The following is an 18,947-nucleotide window of genomic DNA, read 5'->3' as shown; positions in this document are numbered from 1 at the left end:
ACATTGGTTTTCTTGATGGCAGCATTAAAAATATATATGTTAACACTGGCATATTCTGAATCTCTTTTTCAGATCCGAAGTGGACTTTACTTACCCATCACATTGTCAGGAATCTCCTTGCAAAGGGAATGTGGTACCTCAGTCTGTTTACTCGAGTCCAAGCATGAGCAGGTTAACCTATGTCTCTGCATCTGGCAGTACCTGTAAGAACTCAGCAGTGATGCATAGTCCAGGGGCATCCTGGGTAAGAAAAGGACAGCATCTCACCTTTGCCCCTAAATCAAAATTTATAGGTCAAATTAATTCTAAATTAGGAAAGCTTAAAGGGTTTTCAAACAGTTTAGGATATGCTGTGCATAGGGAGAAGATATTCTTCTTTCCAGCTTCTGAGTAATATGGAAATTTGAGTTTCGGTGTCAACTGTGCTAAATGCACACACTCTAATAAATACAAACATAGTAAAACAATCTCTAAAGAACTAGGAACTTTTGAAAAAGTTTGAGTTCATGTATTTTTTTCCTTTAATTTTTTTCAATAGTTTCTCATGAATTCATTCTGTTCTTGGAATGTGCTGCAGTACTCCAGTAGCATTTTGCAGGATCTGTATTGCTTTCATCACACCTGAGGCTCCCTTGCTGTTCAGCTTCAGCTGTTAGAAGAGCAATTTTCCTGGTTTGTTTTTTTTCTGGAGAAGTGTTTATAAATACATAATGTAGCTTGTACTACTTTTTTCAGGACTGAAACTATAATTTTCTACCTCTGACAGCCATTCTGACTGTTTTTACTTGTTTAGAAAAGAATGTACACTGAGGGTGAAATTTTGTGTTCAGACTTGCAGTCTTACACTGATTAAAATAATTGGCAATCATTTATGTGGATGTGCATTCCTTGGAATCTGGAATCTGTTATGTCTCCTGCTTTCCAAAGTGTGTGTAATTGTGGATGGAATTTTACAAAACAGACAGATAAAACCTGAAGAACCTTTCTAACTTACATGCATGTCTGTGTAAATATGAGTGTCCATGCCATCGACACCATACCTGTTAAAATAGCAGGTCTCTGGGCTCCAGTGATTTCTTGTGAGCACACAAAGAAAATGCTTGTATCAGTGCATTTTCATGCATCTCAGATACTTTTCAGATAGTGATTTGGTTCAAGGGCATTCAGTTTGTGGTTTTTTTAGTAGTATGTCTGGTGTGTTGTCAATGCTGTTTTGAACACAAATCTGAAAATACAGCACCACAGAGATCGCTGTGGAGAAAATCACCTCCATCTCAGGCAGACCCAGTAGAATGTGTCTTAAGGATAGCAGACAGGTTGAAGCTTCAGGTTTTCTTTTTCAAGGTGAAGAGTCACAGTTAAAAAAGTAAAACTTCTGATAAGACAAACTTGATTATTTATATTGGCTGGCAGTCCCAGTAATAATCAGACAGGAAAGTTTCCTGAACAGGCAGTACCAGAATTAGGTGTGTCTTATGTACCCTATTACGTTTCTTAAATATGTAATACTACATGTTACAATTGTTTACTAGGCTGAAGATGCTGGTGAACTGAGCACAACAATAATTCAGGCCAGCCCAGTTCCTCTGCAGGAACACAGAAAAGGAAATCTAGAAGACCGCTCCTTCCAAAGAAATAGAAGAAAAGCAGTACTTCGTATTGACCAGGAACAAGAAGAAAATGAACTTACTGGTCTTCAAAGAAAACCTCATAATGCACTGGACCAAGAACTGGCCAAAGAAGGTTTTCTGAGGATGAATCAGCTTCCATTTATTCCTTCAAATGTACCAGCAAATCATGAAGAGCTAGACCATGTTAAATCAGCTTTACCAAGTAAACTCTGCACCTTTCCACCACTTTCTGTCAACGTTGATGCACAAGAAATGTGTCAGGATCAGACAGACAAAGCACAGAGACAAGGATTGCCATCTCGGAATGTATTACCTGTGTATTCTGGATTAAACACCTGTTTGCCATGCAAACAAAACTCATCTGGTGAACAGCACGTTCATGTATCAACTGTTAAATCCCATGTCACTACCTCTGAGAGTCAAGCAATTTCTTCTTCTGTCCCCACGTTACTTACAGGGCATTGTCTTGCAACAACTCCATTTGCACAACAGCATCTGGGAACTAAACAACCTACAGGAAATGCAGTTCTGTCTCAGTTTCATGGCTGCAGTGCTGCAGGTTTTGGCCTTCCAGCAGGGCTTCCTTGTTCCGGTATACCAGCAGGACATGTTGAAAATCCACTTATGTTAGGAATTCCTTTAGGTCCAAATATCGGTCCTGGCTTTTTGGGTGCAGCTTCAGCTTATAATCCACACAGTACTTCATGGAGTAATAATATCTTAAATATAAAACCATGTACTGCTCAACCTCTTGGAGCTGGGGGAAGAGTGTGGGAGTTGTCGAAGTCACCTGGTATTGGTGAGTGTGATTTTTACAGTGTGTTTGAAATACAGCTGTGGACAGGAATGGTGATAGTGATGTTGCTTATGTTGCAGTAAATAAAATTAGGATGGTACTAAGTGTAACTGCAATTATTGCTTATGCAAACCCTATTACTAGTGTTCCTTGTTTAATGTTGTTCTCTGAATTGAGTGTCTATTCTTACAGCTCCCCTAATGGTCTTAAAAAACATTTCTCAAAATTTCAGCATTCTTCAGTATTGAGTAGTTTTGTGTTTGTGTAAAGGATCTAGAACTACCTTTCACAGAAGAAAGAGAAATCCTAGCTGCAGTTCAAACTAGACAAGAGCATGACTTGTCATGCTCTTGAAATTTCATTGTATTTTATCTGGAAAGCAGAGGACATTTCTATTTCCAGCCTGGTTTGGTATTAGCAGTCAGTGAAGGCCAAAACTCCTAAGAAGTCTGAACCCCATGGAAGGTTGAAACTGTTTGCTGGTTATGAAGGGAAAGACAAGCTGCTAAGTGTCCTCTGTCCTTTCTGCTCTTACTTGGTATCGAGACTGAGCTCTAAACCTAAGCAACACAAATTACTATTTATTTTTAAAAACTTATTTTAACCTACAATCTTGCTGTACTTTTTTTTTCTGGCTAATTCTTTCAGCCTAAATGACAAGCTAGTGCGGTTGAAGATTTGAATCTGTAACAGTTTAGAGCTTGTTTGTTGATTGTTTCAAATAGTTGATCTTAGTGCATTTTAAAATAGTGAAATACTCCTTACCTACTTTTATACTTACAAGATTTTGTAATAGTAATGTTCAAATTTTCAGAGTTGGGCTAGTGCAGATTAAATTGTGACCACTTACTGTTTTATGTTAGGTGTATTTATAAATATACTTTGTGGGTCCATATGGAATGTGCCATTTCCATAAGTAGAACTTTAAGATGCAAATTAAAAATGATTGAAATTTCAAATGTCATGCTTATGGAAAACGTCCTGATGAGAACTGTAGGAGTCAAACATTTCCTTGCCTTAATGAAGCATTTGTCAGATGAGTTCATAAACTTGGTGACAGCCTGAGTGCTCATTTGCTTCTGAGTACTTGTAACTAACAGGAGCATATTTTCTTCCAAAGGGCATATAAAAGTACCAGAAGAACTGAAGTTCCCGAATGCCTGTTGTGTGGGAATTGCATCTCAAACGGTTCTTAGTATTTATAATCCAACTGACCGGTGGTTGCAGGTCAACATTGGAATACTCAGTGTTTCAGTTAATGGGGAAAGGGTAAGAGATTTTTTTTTTCATAAAACTCAATAATACTGTAATCTTCCCAGATATCATGTGTAAAATCAAGGCCCTCTTTACAGATCTGTGATTTTTCCCCCTGTTTTATCGTTAATATGCACAAAAGCAATGCTACTTTCTTTAGCCAGGCCACCTGACTTCCTCCAAGAAGTAGACTTTGTGAGGCAAATGCCACACGAGGTGATTGATCTGTAGAATTATATTGTGTGTATGAAATGTGGAAGGTTTGAGTTTATGGGTTATTCAGTCCCACCTTTGTGTATGCAAGAAAAGTCAACCCTAGGCCAGAAAACATCCATGCTGAGGACTGTTACTGCAAAAACATTTTTGGCAGTTTGCTTCTCTTTTTCTTGAAATCAGGAGATCTTGAGTGGTGGAAAATGAGTAGGCATTTTAGAAGCCTTTTAGAGCAGGCTTCAAACTAGATGGGTTGTTCTGTGGGTTGTAGGTAGCTTGTAGGCCATACGTTGGCTGTCTTCCACTTCAGTTTTGTTGTATTCTGTATAATTCTGTTATCATACTAATAGTTCCAGAAGTAAAATATCTTGAAAACTTGAGGGTGGGTTAGATTCAAGGTCCATCAGAAGGATTTAATTTCTTTTATTGATGAATACACTTAATAGAGAAGAATATACAACAGAACAAGCATAGGATACTCTGAACTTATGGCAGTTTGATACCTGGTAACTTTAGTTAGATGTTATTTCTGTTCTTAAGTTTTTGGTATAGTGCTCTTTATCTAGCTAATCTGTTGAAACTATGCAGTGTTGTCCACAGTTCAGTTCAGATGTAGATTGTATAAAGTATTGCTTTTTTTTTTTTTTTTAAATATGGTTCATGCTTTTTTTTCATTTGGTCCATATTACTGGGGAATAGCAGACAATTATTTGCTTTAAATATTGCATCTTATAAGTCTTAGAAATCCTGGTCAGGTCACATCCCTCAGGTATAGTCTTCCAGCAGGTGTAGCATGTGTCATTCCAGGAGTATGATTTCTGGTTTTGATCTTGTTTTCTTAGAATGCTTCCTCTTTAAAGAACATCAGGCCACAATTCTGTGTGCTCCTATATATATGTATATATATGTGTGTGTATGTGTGAGAATAAGGATTTGTTGCATAATTTTCTAATCAGCTTCATAGAGCTTTTGTGCAGCTCCTGTAACCAGCAATTCTGTTGGATCAAGAGGTGATTTTTTAAAATGAAATTGCTTTACAGTTGTTTTCATGAATAAATATATGCAATTGTTTACATAGTGTGATTAAAACTGATGTTTTTTCAGTCAGCTTTGAGATCCACTGCTGTTCTTTCTCAAAAATCAGGGTTTTACTTAATAATTTTCCCAGTGGCACTCTTTCACTAGATGGTATAAAGAAACCTGAGCAATTTTCAGGCTGACTTCTCTGTTTAAATTAAATTAAAAGAAAAAGCCTGCAGTTGAGCAGGATGCAAATGGGCCATGGATATGAAGATGCATTAATTAAATGGAGGAGAAATATATACAAAATGTCTGAGTTAAGCAGCCAGATAAACATGGTATTTGGAAAAGGAAATGTCTTCTGGTAAAAGGCCTGTTTGCAAATGACAGGTATTTTGTTTTGCAGATGGATCCTATGAAATATCAATGTTTGGTTTTCAAGAACAAAACCATTGTAGGACCGTACTCTACCAACGACTTGAAAATACTTTTCTTGCCTTCCCATTCGGGGATCTTCCAGTGTATCCTCAATGTTTCATCTTGGCCAGTTTCTGCAGATGCCGAGGCAATCGTACAGTCAGCAGCTTTGGCAAGCAGGGTAGTTCTGACAGCAGTTGCTGAAAATCCTAATTTAGAAGTAAGTTGCTGTTTATTGTGGGCCTTTCATTGTTGCAGTTTTATGAATAATTTAATGACAATGGAAAATAAGAGGATTGCAAGATTGCACCTCAAAGAAACCTGGAATTTCATATGTTTTGAGTGGGAATAGAAAAAAATTTTTGAGAAGCATATTGTTGTCTGGGAAGTTCCATTTGTGCAAAAGCAGCTAGCTAGAAATGAAGGATTCTGTGTGGAAAGAATAAATTAAAAATTACTTTTTCGTTGTTAAAAGACTGGGCATTACTTTTTCATTGTTAAGATCTTAAACATCTGATGCTTACTAGGTATCTGCTCTGTTGGATTGGGAGTTTAATGTAACAAAAAGCATTTATTTCCAATTGTAAGGATTTCTTTATTTTTTACATCAAGTAGGCTTTGTCTTGATTTTCACTACCACTAGCTTGTTTACGATTGTAGAGACTATTTTCTTATTTTGGGCTAATTAAAAATTAAAAGTAAGTGCATGTGTAAAGCTCTTTTGTCTTGTGTCCTATCATGAAGAACAACCAGGTGGGAGAGAGTGTGACATTAATAATTAAATCTGGCTTCAAAGAGTTCTAGATTTAAGAGTATGGACAGACATAAAAAGGCTTGATGATACTTCTGGAGGTGCCTGAGTAAATTACATGGTAGTCTGTGACATTGTTAAAAGTAAAATTTTCAGTCATCAGCCCCAGTGGACATTTTCATTTATGGTGGTCTTTTAACTTGCTTTGGGCTAATGATGTGTTTTGAAGTAATGAATGGACACAAATTGATGTAATTTTTAATGCCTCTTCCATAAATTTTAATTTGTTTTTAATGCATTTTTTATTCTTTCACATGTAGTCCATTCTTCATGTTATTCATAGTATATTCAAGCTTGTGTCATGTTCAAATAAAGTTTAAACCTCGTGCTCAATCTCTGCATGTTGTTACATTCCTGAGATTGGAAAAAGTACCAAATAAAAGCTGTATTTTGCTGCAGATCATGACACTTAAGTGTTTTTAAGCTAGCAAAAAGTAACTGTCCCTTATTTTCTTAACTTTCAACTTGCTGAAATGTGGTATTAACTGTCTAAAACTGACATTTCTTACTTGCTAACAATAATCATGGTTTTAACTTACTTTGAATTTGAATTATCCAACATAATTTGATTGTATGCTGGATTTTGGTGGATAAGCATTGCACTAAGATTGACTTAATTGACTGAGGTAAAATGCATGGGAGATAAGCAGTTGGCTGTGGCCCCTTCTAATATCAAAGAAAACATGATTCTTAGACTCTTCCTACCCCTGGTAGGAGGTTTGTATTCTGTGTGGATATAGGGTAAAGAGGGTGGAATAGAGGAGTAACATCCTGGTATTTTTTTGTAGGTAGTGTGTTTTGAAGGTTTTCCTTTCTTCTAAGTTCTCCTTTGTTTTAAAACCAGGTGGAAACAGGAAGAGGAGATTGCCTGGATTTTGGTGACTTGCCTTTTGGCAATTTGAAGGCTCTTCCCCTAAAACTTATCAACAAAACACATGCTTTTATGCCAATTAGACTTATTATTAACGCAGTAAGTACAGTAAACTTCTGTATGTGAGAGTTAACATCTTGTGATACTGAATTTTAGTACCCAATCACTTTGTTACATATCTTTAAGAAATATATTTTGGCCACTCTATTTAAGACTTCCCAAGAAGTCTTTTGTTAGTCAGGAAATAAATAGGTTTTTTTGCAGGGTAATAATTTGATTCTCCTGTAAAGGTACCAACAAAAATGCTTCTGGGATACGAGTGTGGTGTTTTGTTTCATGTCTGTTGGTTACTTTTTGTAGCTTAGCCATGGGATTCCACCTCTGCTGCTTGCTTTGATAGCACAGGGCAGCAGATAGGAAAAGGGTTGTGTTACCTGAGCCTTCCCTTTGAGAAGTTGAGGAAGCTGGAAGCTTTCCTCTTCTCTCTGAGAAGCTGAAGACATATTCCACTATTCAAATGGAACAGCTGACTGTTCAAACAAGCAGCCAAGCTTGCTGCTAACAAGTTTAACATGCTCCCTCTTCCTCTGCAAGAGCAGGACTCTTCTCTTGATCTGCTTTGTTTCCCTCTATATAATAGCCTGTCTGAGAGTTACAGTGTGGTCCTCTGCATCTCTAGCAATGCAGTTTTCATGTTTTTGTCTAGGCTGGGCTGACGGCTGATTTGTGCTATGGGAAGAGCTGGCTTTGTTTCCTTATGCAGGGGAACAAGAAAGGACTGGCCTTTTGTTGAGGTGGATCTGGTTGTCTTGGGGACTAGTGATGTTTGGTTTTGAACAGCCAAACTGCTTGAGGGCTTAAGCTAACCAGACTCTCACTAAAAGTCCCCTTTTACTGCAAAAGGATTTCCTGTTGTTTTTAGAGGGTTTGCTGGACTATCATATACTTACCAAAACCACAGCGTAATTTTTGATTCTTTTTTTCCAAACTACTTGGATCATTTAAAACTTGTCTTGCATTTCTCAGCTTTTTCAGCATTGCTGTTACTGACTGTAAGAGATTTAATACTTGAAATACTTTTTTTTTTACAGAATGCAGTAGCCTGGAGGTGCTTCACCTTTTCCAAGGAACCTGTTATTACTTCTAATGAACAAATGGATGCAGTTTCTCAGACAGCAGCTCCATCAGTTGTAAACCATGTGATACATGCAAGCTGTGATGGGCAAGTGAGTAGTTGGTTGATTCATCTTTTTACTTGCTGTCTGAAATGACAGTGCTGAATATTTGAGTTCACAGTAATGATTTTTGGGCAGCACACGTTTTGCATGTTCAATTTTTGTGGATGTTTTGTTTTCTCCTCTAATAATTTTCTCCCTTCCATAAGGTGAGTCAACTACTATCTTTTTCAGGATCCTGAAGCTTTAACAGTTTGGGTTCTGTTTCATGCACCTAAGAAACAAATTTCTTCTTCAGGTAAAGTAACTTGATTTTCATTTCAGCTGAAACAGATTTGACTTTTAATGTATACATGTGTTAGAATTGCAGGAACAGGCTGCAAACTTGAAACCATGTTTGGTTTGTGTGTGCTAATATTTCAGGTGTCGTACTAATGTTTAGTAATTGTAGGAGGCAGAATGTCTCTGTCTTAATCCTTTGTATATTACTAGGGACATTTTTACTTAAGTGCGAAGCTGTACAATGTTTGTACTCCAAGATGCATGGAATTTGTGTTAACTCTCTTTACTGAGGGAATTAAACCATCACTTAAGAAAAATTTGCACTGACTGCAAAGAAGATAATAAATTTGAAGAAATCTCTGAGTTGTTCTGACTTGCTGAATAGAAAATAGTATATATATATATCAACTATTTTGGCTGGTGTGGTAGGCTGGGTTTTTTTGTTTGCATTAGTGACAATTTCAGTCACATACGACAAAAAGGTAAAACTCTTAAATAAGGTCCTGGTAGACTTTATTTAAAAGAGGAGAAAAAACGTTGCAGGAGTAATGGGAGAGCTGTTATTATCACCCCATGAATATGTTAAGATTGAAGAGTAGTTGAAGTGAGACATGCATCCATAGGAATGGCCTTTGCTGTTGGCAGACTTGCTTTTGCTACTGAAGAAATTGTTCCTATGTCACAGTGAGGGAAGTTGGGTCGCTCAGTGGGAGAGTTCAGCAAGCTTCATTTATTGATTAAAGCATCAGACATTTAAGCACAACAAGTAATAAGCTCATGCATATTCTGTAAGCTAAGCAGTCTATTGGTTATACTATAAATATCAATTCTCCCCCCCCCCCTTACTTCATTCTTTACAACTTACATCTCCATCTCTCTCTCAGCTACATCATCCTGCCATGCTCAAGGCCACAGCAACATTGCAGCTGCATGGAGTCAGATTAGCTGAGTCCAGTACTTTTCCAATTCTCAGCTATCCAGAGCATGTCTACATAGCCTTTGTCATGTAACCATCATCTTTCCACATTCCTAGATTTCTTGGGTCCACCAGAGGAGTTCCTGGCAAGAGTGGATGTGGAAGTGGATAGTCCAGGACCTAGCACTGTGATTAAAAGTATTTTTCTCAGAGCAAGAGCTGGAAGAGCAAGGATACGTTTTCCAAAGGACTTAGAGGTTTGTGTGTATTTACAAACTGTATTTCAAGAACAGTTTGCCTCTCCTAGACTCCTACTTTTGGAATGTATGGTTTTATTATGTATATGTACAAACATACACTTTATTTTTACAGAAAATACATCTGTCTACTAGTGTGGGTTCAACAGTCAATCAGCAGCTGCCATTGGTAAATTCTGGAAACATTAGTGTACATTTGAAAGTTAAGGTAGGTTGGCTTTTCCCTCTTGAAATCATGATTTTTCTGCTGTTCATATGGTACTGAAGCTAGAGATGAGCCTTGGGATTTTAGCTCAGCTCTGTGGTTTAATAAAAGCTTTACAAGCTTACATATAGGGAATGAGAAATGGCAAGGAGATTTGCTTACTTTTTTAGAAAAAGCATATGGGTGTTCTTTTGCTCAACTTCAGTTTTATTTGTTATAACAAACATACCGTTATGGTTTTTACTAAATTTAACTAAAATATTTGTTATATGTAAAAGTAGTGAAGCCTGTGATGCAAAGCAGGTGTTAAGTTAGTTGGTAGAGTAAAGCCTGCTTAAGGCAAAGATGAATATTAGTATTGGGAAACATCTGTGTTTTCTAACAAAACTGCAGTAGTTTTTAGTGTACCTCTTGCCAACTCAAAGCAAGTTCTTTTCAGATATGCAGTATCTTTACTTCACATTTTTGAGAATCCATGGAAAGTATGGTTCCAGACTGAAAGATAACTAACCACATTTGAAACTTGCATTTCAAATTCAACAGAAGGAACAGTTGGTTCCATTTTCTGAAAAGAGATGTGTCAGCCCATCATTGCTAAGATCCGAGGCCATGGAAATAGGATCTATGACTGTTGTCTTAGATATCACAAGTTCTAGCATCATTATAGCGCAAGGATTTCGTATTGTCAGAGCTTCATACCTTCTTGATGTTTCTCACAGGCAGCTCCTCTATGCACTGACTGTTCCAGGTCCTTGCAGCAGTAATCTGACTCCCCTCACTCCACTCCTCTTTCCTTACTCTTATATATCACTAGTTCTTGTTGGTTACAGGTGTGGCCTGTCAAGATCAGGCCCACCTCCAATCTTCAGCAACTGGTCCAGCTGCTACTCACTGGGGGACAAGATCACCCTCTACATATGACCCCTATCACAAATGCCACATTAAGTGATGATACTGGGTGCTAATTGATAAAGTATTGAAGACTCCAGGTGTATTCAAATTGTCTGGATTGCACGTAAAACAGATGCACAACCAGATTGTATTACATTTTGGAAAAGTGTTTAAGGGATTAAAATTGGTAACTAACCCTCCCTTTTTCCCTTGCCTGCTTTCAGACATCAGATCAGGACAGTTGCTTTACTGTTAAACCTGAGGACCTTTTCCTTTTTCCTGGAGAAGAACAAGTAGTGACTGTCCAGTTTTTTCCAAAAAGCACAATAACTACAGAAAGGTAATATAACTGATTCTGTGTGCATGTGTTAAACTGATCTGCTTTTGACCTTAAGGTAATGAACAAATAGAAAGTTTCACCCATATGAGAGTTTTTGACTTCAGTTGTTTTCATGAGTGTTCTCATCCATTACAAAAGAATTTTTAAGGTTCAGCTTTTCTATAGAACATCTGCCCCTTCAGGTGTGTATAGCAGAATGAATAGATAATATTTTCCATCAAGAAATAGTCTAAGACTTGTTTAGTGTAAATAAATGAAGTGAATCTGTGAGGCCCTTTATATGGTAGTTATTTCTAAAGTACAGCGAAGATTCAAAATACTTACTTTCAGCAGCCCCTTCAGTTTTTTTCCTCTTTCTCTCTCTGCTGAGGCAAAGGAAATGTTATTTCTGTTTTACATGTGAAAAAACTCAAGAACAGATCAGGATTCTAAGTATTCATTTGTCTGCTGTAATCAGATGAAAGTTTGTTCTGTACAGCACTAATGTACAAGTTCCCTTTGCTGATGGATGAAGCATTCATAGTTTTGCTTGTTAGCACCTGTTGAACTTCATTCTGCAAAACAAACTTCACTGGTTCAAGTGACAGTTAAAATGTCATGTGAGAGTTTTTGGCATGACAGGGGTCTGACTCATTTCTCCAGAGCAGCTTTCCCTCTCTTGCTACATGATTTCCAGTTTCTGCAAGAATGGACAAAGGAGTATCTTCAAAATATGTTCAACTTCACTGGCTAGCTTAACCAGGCCTCCCCAGTGCCTTGAAATTAAACAATGAAGTTCTGTGTTAGTGACAGTATGATCCTATTGGATAGCTTGAATTTTTACAGGCTTTAAGTACTCAGGAGGATTGGAGACGTGGTAATCTACATCCAAGTGCTGCCTAAAAACTAATAAACTAACTGAGGCAGTAACCAGAGTCCATGTTCCCTGCTGATGGGATTCAGGGCTTTGTCAGCTGGCATCATAGGGATTCACTGACAGCTAGAATGGAGATTCTTGAGGGTTTTTTTTCCTGAAGAGACTTGAAGTCTCTCTCTGCTATAACAAATGATTCAGGCTATTATTTAAAAGCTAGATTTCCTTCTTGGTGCTCCTGGATATCTCACACCTGTAAAAATTCAATGAAGTTTCTCATGGCATTCAAAAGGCATCTTTTTAATCTAAAGCCAGACTTTGTTTCTTTCTAAAATTAGTCTGTCAAAATAATTAGAAATTATTATGGATGAAAAATACTTTTGAGCTGTAGTCTCTAAAATATTTATATGAATAATTTCCAGATGAAATACTTCAGAAGACTGTGTGAGGTACATGGGGCATATATACTTACAGCCCAAAGGATGTAAATGCAGGGCTATACCTAAAACTGGTCTATGTCATAAAATAAAAAAGTATTTGTAATTTTACCTTAAGAAGGTAGTTTTAGAAGTGCCTACCTGTAATATTTTTTCAGTTATGTTTTGATTTCATCAGCTAATCTTTTTCTATTGTGGGATTTAAATTTATGCATTTATTTTTAAAGTACCTTGAAAATCCTTGTGCTGCCATCGGGGCCTCAGTTTGAAGTGATGATAGAAGGTGAGGTAGAATCTGGGAAAAACAGACCTGTATCTACACCAGCTGAATGCTCAGACATTCCACCCATCCTCTCCAACAAGCAGTTTGTTGCCTGGGGAGCAGTATCACTTGGGTCATCAGTGTAAGTATAAGTTGGACAGCTGTTCATATAAAATATCATGTTAAGTATTTTATATTGCACTTATTTGAAATTAAATTTCCCATTGACATTGATAATTGGCAGCAATTTGTTCTGTGCCTCAAGTGAAAGAAGCAGTATATTGCAATTATTTTTCTTGTGCAAGAAAGTTTTGAAAACAAACTGATCTTGTTTGAACTTTGTCTATTTTGGAGGACTCTTTAGTTATGCTTAGAATATCTGGTTCTGTAAGTTTAGGTGTCATCTACATAAAAATGAGGAGAAAAGTATTTTTCAATTAAGTTGAAAGGTATCAAAAGAACCAACAGAATTGTTCGTATTTCTTGCTAGGGATTAATTATGCTTCATCTCATCCATTACAATGAACAGAATCCAGTCTGTGTAATATAATTTGACCATCTGAATAGCATAAACAGTTGAACACCCCTTAATTGATTTGAATGTGTTTCAGAGTTAAAACTACTAGTGCTGAAGAATCTGTTTTGCCCCAATTATATATTATTTTATCCTTCAGACTACTTCTTGTCCACACTTTTTTAGTATCAAGTTTACAGGTTCAGTATTCTACACTTTAGTGAAAGTGTTCATAATTGTTAGGATATTCTTTGCTTCTTTTATATGTAAAGTCTGCAAGCTTTGCAGATCTCTGAACTTATAATAATTGTTACTTGGACGACTAGTCCACTGTTGGTTGATACTGAACCTTTTGAGGACTCTAATGATGTTCCTGGTAGTTTAAAATCAATCCATGTTTGTATCCAGGAACAGTTTCTGATGGCAGCATTTCTGTTTTTCTGGTTTGTTAGGGTGCACTGTGCTTCCAACAGTGGTTTTGGTTATTTGGTGTGTTGTCTTAGATATCACGAGTTCTGTCATCATCATAGCACAAGGTTTTTGTATTGTCAGAGCTTCACACCTTCTTGATGTTCCTCGCAGGCTGCTCCTCTACACACTGACTTTTCCAGGTCCTTGCAGTAGTAATCTGATTCCCCTCACTCCTCTTTCCTTACTCTTGTATATCACTAGTTCTTGTTGGTTACAGGTGTGGCCTGTCAAGATCAGGCCCACCTCCAATCTTCAGCAACTGAACCAGCTGCTGCTCCTTGGGGGACCAGATCACCCTCTACAATCGCCCTGTACATGGTGTTTTGGAATTACTGCTTCTTTCCTGTATGCTACTTCTTCTTATTTTCTGTTCCTCCTGTAAAACAGTGTTGAGGAACCCTTGGTTTTAGGAAGCTGAACTTACTTCTGTAATTTTGTTTCAACAGTTACAAAAGAGTGTCTAACAGTGTTGAAAGAGAGAGGTTTTACTCTCTCTGTCCTCCACTTTAATTCCAGCTACATGATCTATTCTCTTATGTTGTAGCAGTTTTAGGACTTGTCAAATTCATGTGTCGATGTTTTTTGACTTGTTAAAATGACAAAGGCACTTGCACTTGCTGGAGATGTTTCCTACATCAGCTGAGGAAGGCTCTGAGTACCAGAAGCCTGGTCAACACTAGGGTGTTTTAAAAAAAAAAAAAAAAAATCTGTCAGCCTGATTCTGTTAAGTGACTGTAACTTTAGCAACACTCATTGTGTTACTATTACGTTGAGAAGTATATGAGAAGGAAAAGTTACCTGAATTTAGTTCTTTACAACTGTTCCTTTGAATCTGGGCCAGGACTACTCATGAGATTTGGTTTCTGCATAACTAAGTCTCTCTGGATAATCTCATCATAACTGTGTCCTGAAGTGGGGACTTTTAAGGAGTTTTTGTATTGATACAATTGCTGGTTTCTTTGAAAGTTCAGTCTGTAAAGTACAGTACTTGGAACTACAGAAAAGTTATATATTTTTTAAATATATATGTATATTTGGGGATTGTTTTGCTATAGGTATTTGTGTGGTGTATAACAGTGTAGGGTGTGTAAGTTTGATAATACAGAAATAGCTTTTTATTTAACATATTCTGTTGTCCCAAGAGGTGATTTTTTCCCATTAAATGACTTCAAAATTGACTGGCCCAGTTCCATTGGTTCCATAAATTAATATATGCAGTTAATTTGGATTTGCTGTAAAATCTAACCAAATGTATTTTTCAGACAGAAGAAGTTAATTATAAGAAATGACTCTCCATCTGTGACCCAGCATTTAAGATTGTTGATAAGAGGCCAGGATCAAGACTCCTTTCAGGTGCCTGCCATTAAAATTTCTCTGTAGTGTTTATGACAGTTACCAGAGTATGTGTTTATAATGAAAATGTTTTTGCCCTGGAGTGTTAGCAGGCTGTGTATTTGTTTGGAGGCTGCCAAGATGAGTGTGGTAGCAGAGCTTAAGCTGCACTGGTGTCCTTGGGAGCTGCTGAAATAGGAGTGCTGCAGCAAACTGGAGCTCAGTTTATAGCTCTCTAAGCTGCTGTTTCACAACAGAGTCAGTACTTGGTGGAGTGATCCATCAGTGGCCCTTCTTGCAGGAGGGACTCTAGACAAGGATAGAAAAACTGGAATTAGTCTTTAGTAATTACCATAGCTAATGGGTCTTTTTGTTATGTAACCTGCATTGACTTATATCCCCCTTTTCCCTCAGATGTTCAGATTTTTTTTAATCTAAAATCTTATACTGACAGAGAATTAATGTACTGCTAGTAAAGTTCAGCCTTGACATGTTGGGGATTGAGGACAAAAAAGTCTGTTTAAACTGAGAGGCATCAAAGTGTTCATTATGGGAATGTAAAGTATCTTGGACTTTGTGTTTTTCATTGCATATTAAGCATTGCAACTTTAAATATGCCATTATCAGAGAAGTTAATGTGGAGTTCAAATAAGTTAATACTTCTTTCCTAGTGTAATAAGTTTTATTGGTATGTTTTTTTTTTTCTATTATAGTCACTCAGTTCTGATGTCTTTGTTTTGATAGCTGCAAAGTATATTTGGATCAGAACAACGCTTAACCAGTAACTGGGAGCTCCGAATGCGTCCCAAAGAAGATACTAACATCTACCTGATGTTTTCTCCCACTCGAGTAACTTGCTGCTTTGCAAAGCTGGAAATCAAACAGCTGGGGATTCAATCAAAGACAGGGGTGAAGTATACTGTAAGAGTCCCAACATGACTTAAATAACTAAAAATTTTAAATGGACTTTTTTCGTAATTGTTGAAAATCTAGTATCAAATAGGTGTTTCTGTCAAAAACCTGAGCATTCAAGATCCATGTTATGGATATCTGTATACTTGTTAAAGTCATGTTTTATGCTTTGAGCATGAGTATCAATTTTGCATGTAATTAATTCCTTTGAGAATGATGAAATATATACTATATTAAAAGTACTATAGTACTATTATGTACTATACTAAAAGTAGCCTAAGATTTTAACTCTAGAAGTGTTAAAAATCTGAACTTGTCTTGTTCTATAGGTAGGTCTTGAACAAACTTGGAAGTAGAACTTGAAAATGATAGAGCAAATTTAAGCTTTTCTATTTCGTGCAAAGGCTTTTCAGTTCACGTTTTTAACATTTTCATTTGTTTTTCTATAACTCTATATAGTTTACCATAGTTGTACATAAATGTGTTTTACTAAGAAGCTTTTTTCATTTGAAGTACTTTTTGTTTTGGTGGTGGGTTTTTTTTCTCTCCCAGATACCGTTATCTGGATATGGAGGAACAAGCAATATAATTTTAGAAAATGTTAAAAAATTGTCAGGTAGCTTCATGGTTACACTGGAAAGCTCATTGTCTGCAAGATCACAGAAAGCTTCCTTCCACGTGAGAAACACAGGTTCCCGGGCTGCCTATGTTAAAGTGCTGTGCTTGGGAAGCCTACAGACAAAAACAGTGATGGATCCTCGGGTTATGACAGTGTCTCCAGAGCAGTTTGTACTAAGAGAAGGAACACATGAAGTAAGTACAGTGCTTTGTTCTGAGCAAATGTTATGAATTTAAATTAAATGTCATCAGTGAAAATGTCTGACTAGTTCTTTATTGAAATCTCACCTATTTTTTGTTATGTCCTGTTTCACTTTTGATTGGAGTAATCTGTTGACTCATAGTCCAAACATTAATGCAAACAATAAGATTTTTTTTCCTTGGTGCGTTGTCTATTTATTTTATCAGGTGATTACTGTAACATGGAATCCAATGGAAGAGAACTTCCATCCAACCGTGGTGGTATCGACACTATGTCTCTTTTGGGGAGATGAAGTTTCTAGGCAGCAGTATCGCAGGTAAGATGTGCTTTGCTGTTGTACCACACAGATGTTTAATAAGAAGTTAAAGCTAGGAGTATGTGCTGCCACAAGTAGGGTTTTAATGTATTTCCAAAAAGAGGAAGAACAAGCTCAAAGATGATGATGATATGTAGAGATCTATTAAGCCTTGCACATGCAAGTTGTTGATGGGGGTTTGTTCATTTATGGCTTAGCTTACATACTGTAGCTAGAATCCCAGTTAAGGATTTTATTCTGTTTTAACTTAAATTCAAGTGTGTTGGGTTTTGGGAAAATGTTTTCTTTTTTGTATTGAAGGAGATCTGTGTTCTGTCTTGGTATCTCTCTTTCTAATGTGTATGTAACTGTAATTCTTAAAGAAGAGGCTCATTAAGAGAATAGTACTGAAATCCAGGAGTATTACATTTCAAACAAAGTTCATGTCTTGGTTTGCTGAATTTTGTTGACAAAGAATGTGTTTGAGTAGATGTGTATATGAGAAAATTAACATCCACATATGCTCATGACACACAAAGGAAACTTGTTGAGAGTACCTTGCTGGTCTTAAATAGTGGCCATGTTATTCTGCATTTCAGTTTGTGTAACTCAAACACACAGAAATGGCATATTCTGCCTTCAGTGACATAAGTGGCACTTGTGACTTGTGCTGTCCATAGGGTTCAGTGTAATGCAGAATGTTCTGACTAGGTAGAGCAGCAAGGTGCTGATAATCATAATTCAGTGCAAAACTTCAAAACAGCATTGTTTCATTATTGTTTTTAAATGCCATTGCCTTGACAATATATGATAGTCATTGTGTATATTATCCAAATGAAGTGTTAAACATGGCTGGATTTAACTGCATGGCTTTGAATAAGAAGCTTGTGGAATAGTTCCTGATCTTGACAGGAAACTGGCTTATTTTAGATATTTTAGAAGTTGCTTGTTCCTGGTTTTTTGTGTGAATTGTTTTGTTTGAGGCAATGCTCTCTATCTTGGAATCCTCCTTAAAGGGATGAAGTACTTAGGGAACAGTTTTGGTCTACAGATCAACAGAAAACCCATCTAGAGGCTGAATACAACTACATATGTATTATTGGAAACTTTTAGTTTTTTAAATTCAGATTCTGGATGTTGTTATGCATGCAAAATTACTTGATGATTTTATTAGTCAGCAGGCTGGCATATTGTTCTTGAAAGTACTGGTCTAGCTGGTTGTTTCTTGGTGGGAGTTTTTCTGAAATCTCCCTTGATAACTTGAAAGAGATGTGTATGTTTTGCAATGACTGAGTTCTCCAAGCCAGTCCAACCCCATTCTGTAATTATGCACTAGAATGGGAGCATGATTTGGGACTTAGGGGCAGGAATGTGAAATTAGTATTCTGTCTCATCTGTCAGTTTGTGCCCCAAGTTCCTTACTCCAAAATTATATATAGTCAGCAGCCCAGTAAGTAGCTTAGACCTGAGAGTTATTAGTGCTCATGTATTCTTTCCTTCTCCATCACCCTGACCTTATCTGAGTGCCAGATTTCCTCTTGCTGACCTGTAGCTTCCCATTTTTCCCAGGAGTATTTATATCCCTGTGCCTCCCAGTCTTTTCTATTCTGTTGGCAGTCACGCTCCTTGGCTCTCTGTTCCTGATGTTGGCTGGCACCTGCTGCTACTCTGACATTGACTAGTCAATTTTTCCTCTCAAAAGACTTTCACTTGTAACCAAAATAGCATTCTCCTGCTTCCTGTGGTGATTGAAACATCACTCAGATGCCTGATATACTTATCAAAAATCTAGGTAGGTGTGACTGACAGCAGAGAACAAGTATAGAAAGACAAACATATGGTAACCATTATTTCAGTGTTTCCTTTTACTCTGCAGCAATAGAGCAGGTATTTCTTTAACCATTTTAAGACTGTGAAAAGACTTCAGTTTTAAATGGATGCTCCCAGATTTGAGCTTGGTGTAGTCAAGATG

The 18,947-nt window shown here is 37.0% G+C and overlaps 1 protein-coding gene across 2 annotated transcripts in view; it reads left to right on the top strand.

Annotated features, from left to right (window-relative positions):
* Nucleotides 1-18,947, top strand: part of CEP192 (centrosomal protein 192) — a 58,750-nt gene that overhangs the window by 19,337 nt on the left and 20,466 nt on the right. For both annotated transcript variants that reach the window (XM_009101861.4, XM_050971162.1), the window contains 15 exons: nt 73-244; nt 1,533-2,430; nt 3,548-3,696; nt 5,321-5,551; nt 6,987-7,112; nt 8,105-8,239; nt 8,423-8,486; nt 9,504-9,643; nt 9,759-9,851; nt 10,964-11,079; nt 12,597-12,773; nt 14,879-14,969; nt 15,693-15,869; nt 16,413-16,673; nt 16,887-16,996. In XM_009101861.4, coding sequence (XP_009100109.3) covers nt 73-244; nt 1,533-2,430; nt 3,548-3,696; nt 5,321-5,551; nt 6,987-7,112; nt 8,105-8,239; nt 8,423-8,486; nt 9,504-9,643; nt 9,759-9,851; nt 10,964-11,079; nt 12,597-12,773; nt 14,879-14,969; nt 15,693-15,869; nt 16,413-16,673; nt 16,887-16,996 — 2,940 coding nt within the window. The remainder of the gene's footprint in view (nt 1-72; nt 245-1,532; nt 2,431-3,547; nt 3,697-5,320; nt 5,552-6,986; nt 7,113-8,104; nt 8,240-8,422; nt 8,487-9,503; nt 9,644-9,758; nt 9,852-10,963; nt 11,080-12,596; nt 12,774-14,878; nt 14,970-15,692; nt 15,870-16,412; nt 16,674-16,886; nt 16,997-18,947) is intronic.

This window comes from Serinus canaria, chromosome 2, assembly GCF_022539315.1.
Source record: "Serinus canaria isolate serCan28SL12 chromosome 2, serCan2020, whole genome shotgun sequence".
Taxonomy (NCBI): domain Eukaryota; kingdom Metazoa; phylum Chordata; class Aves; order Passeriformes; family Fringillidae; genus Serinus; species Serinus canaria.
Note: the sequence above shows the minus strand (reverse complement) of the source record. Positions and strands in the feature narration are given on the sequence as shown.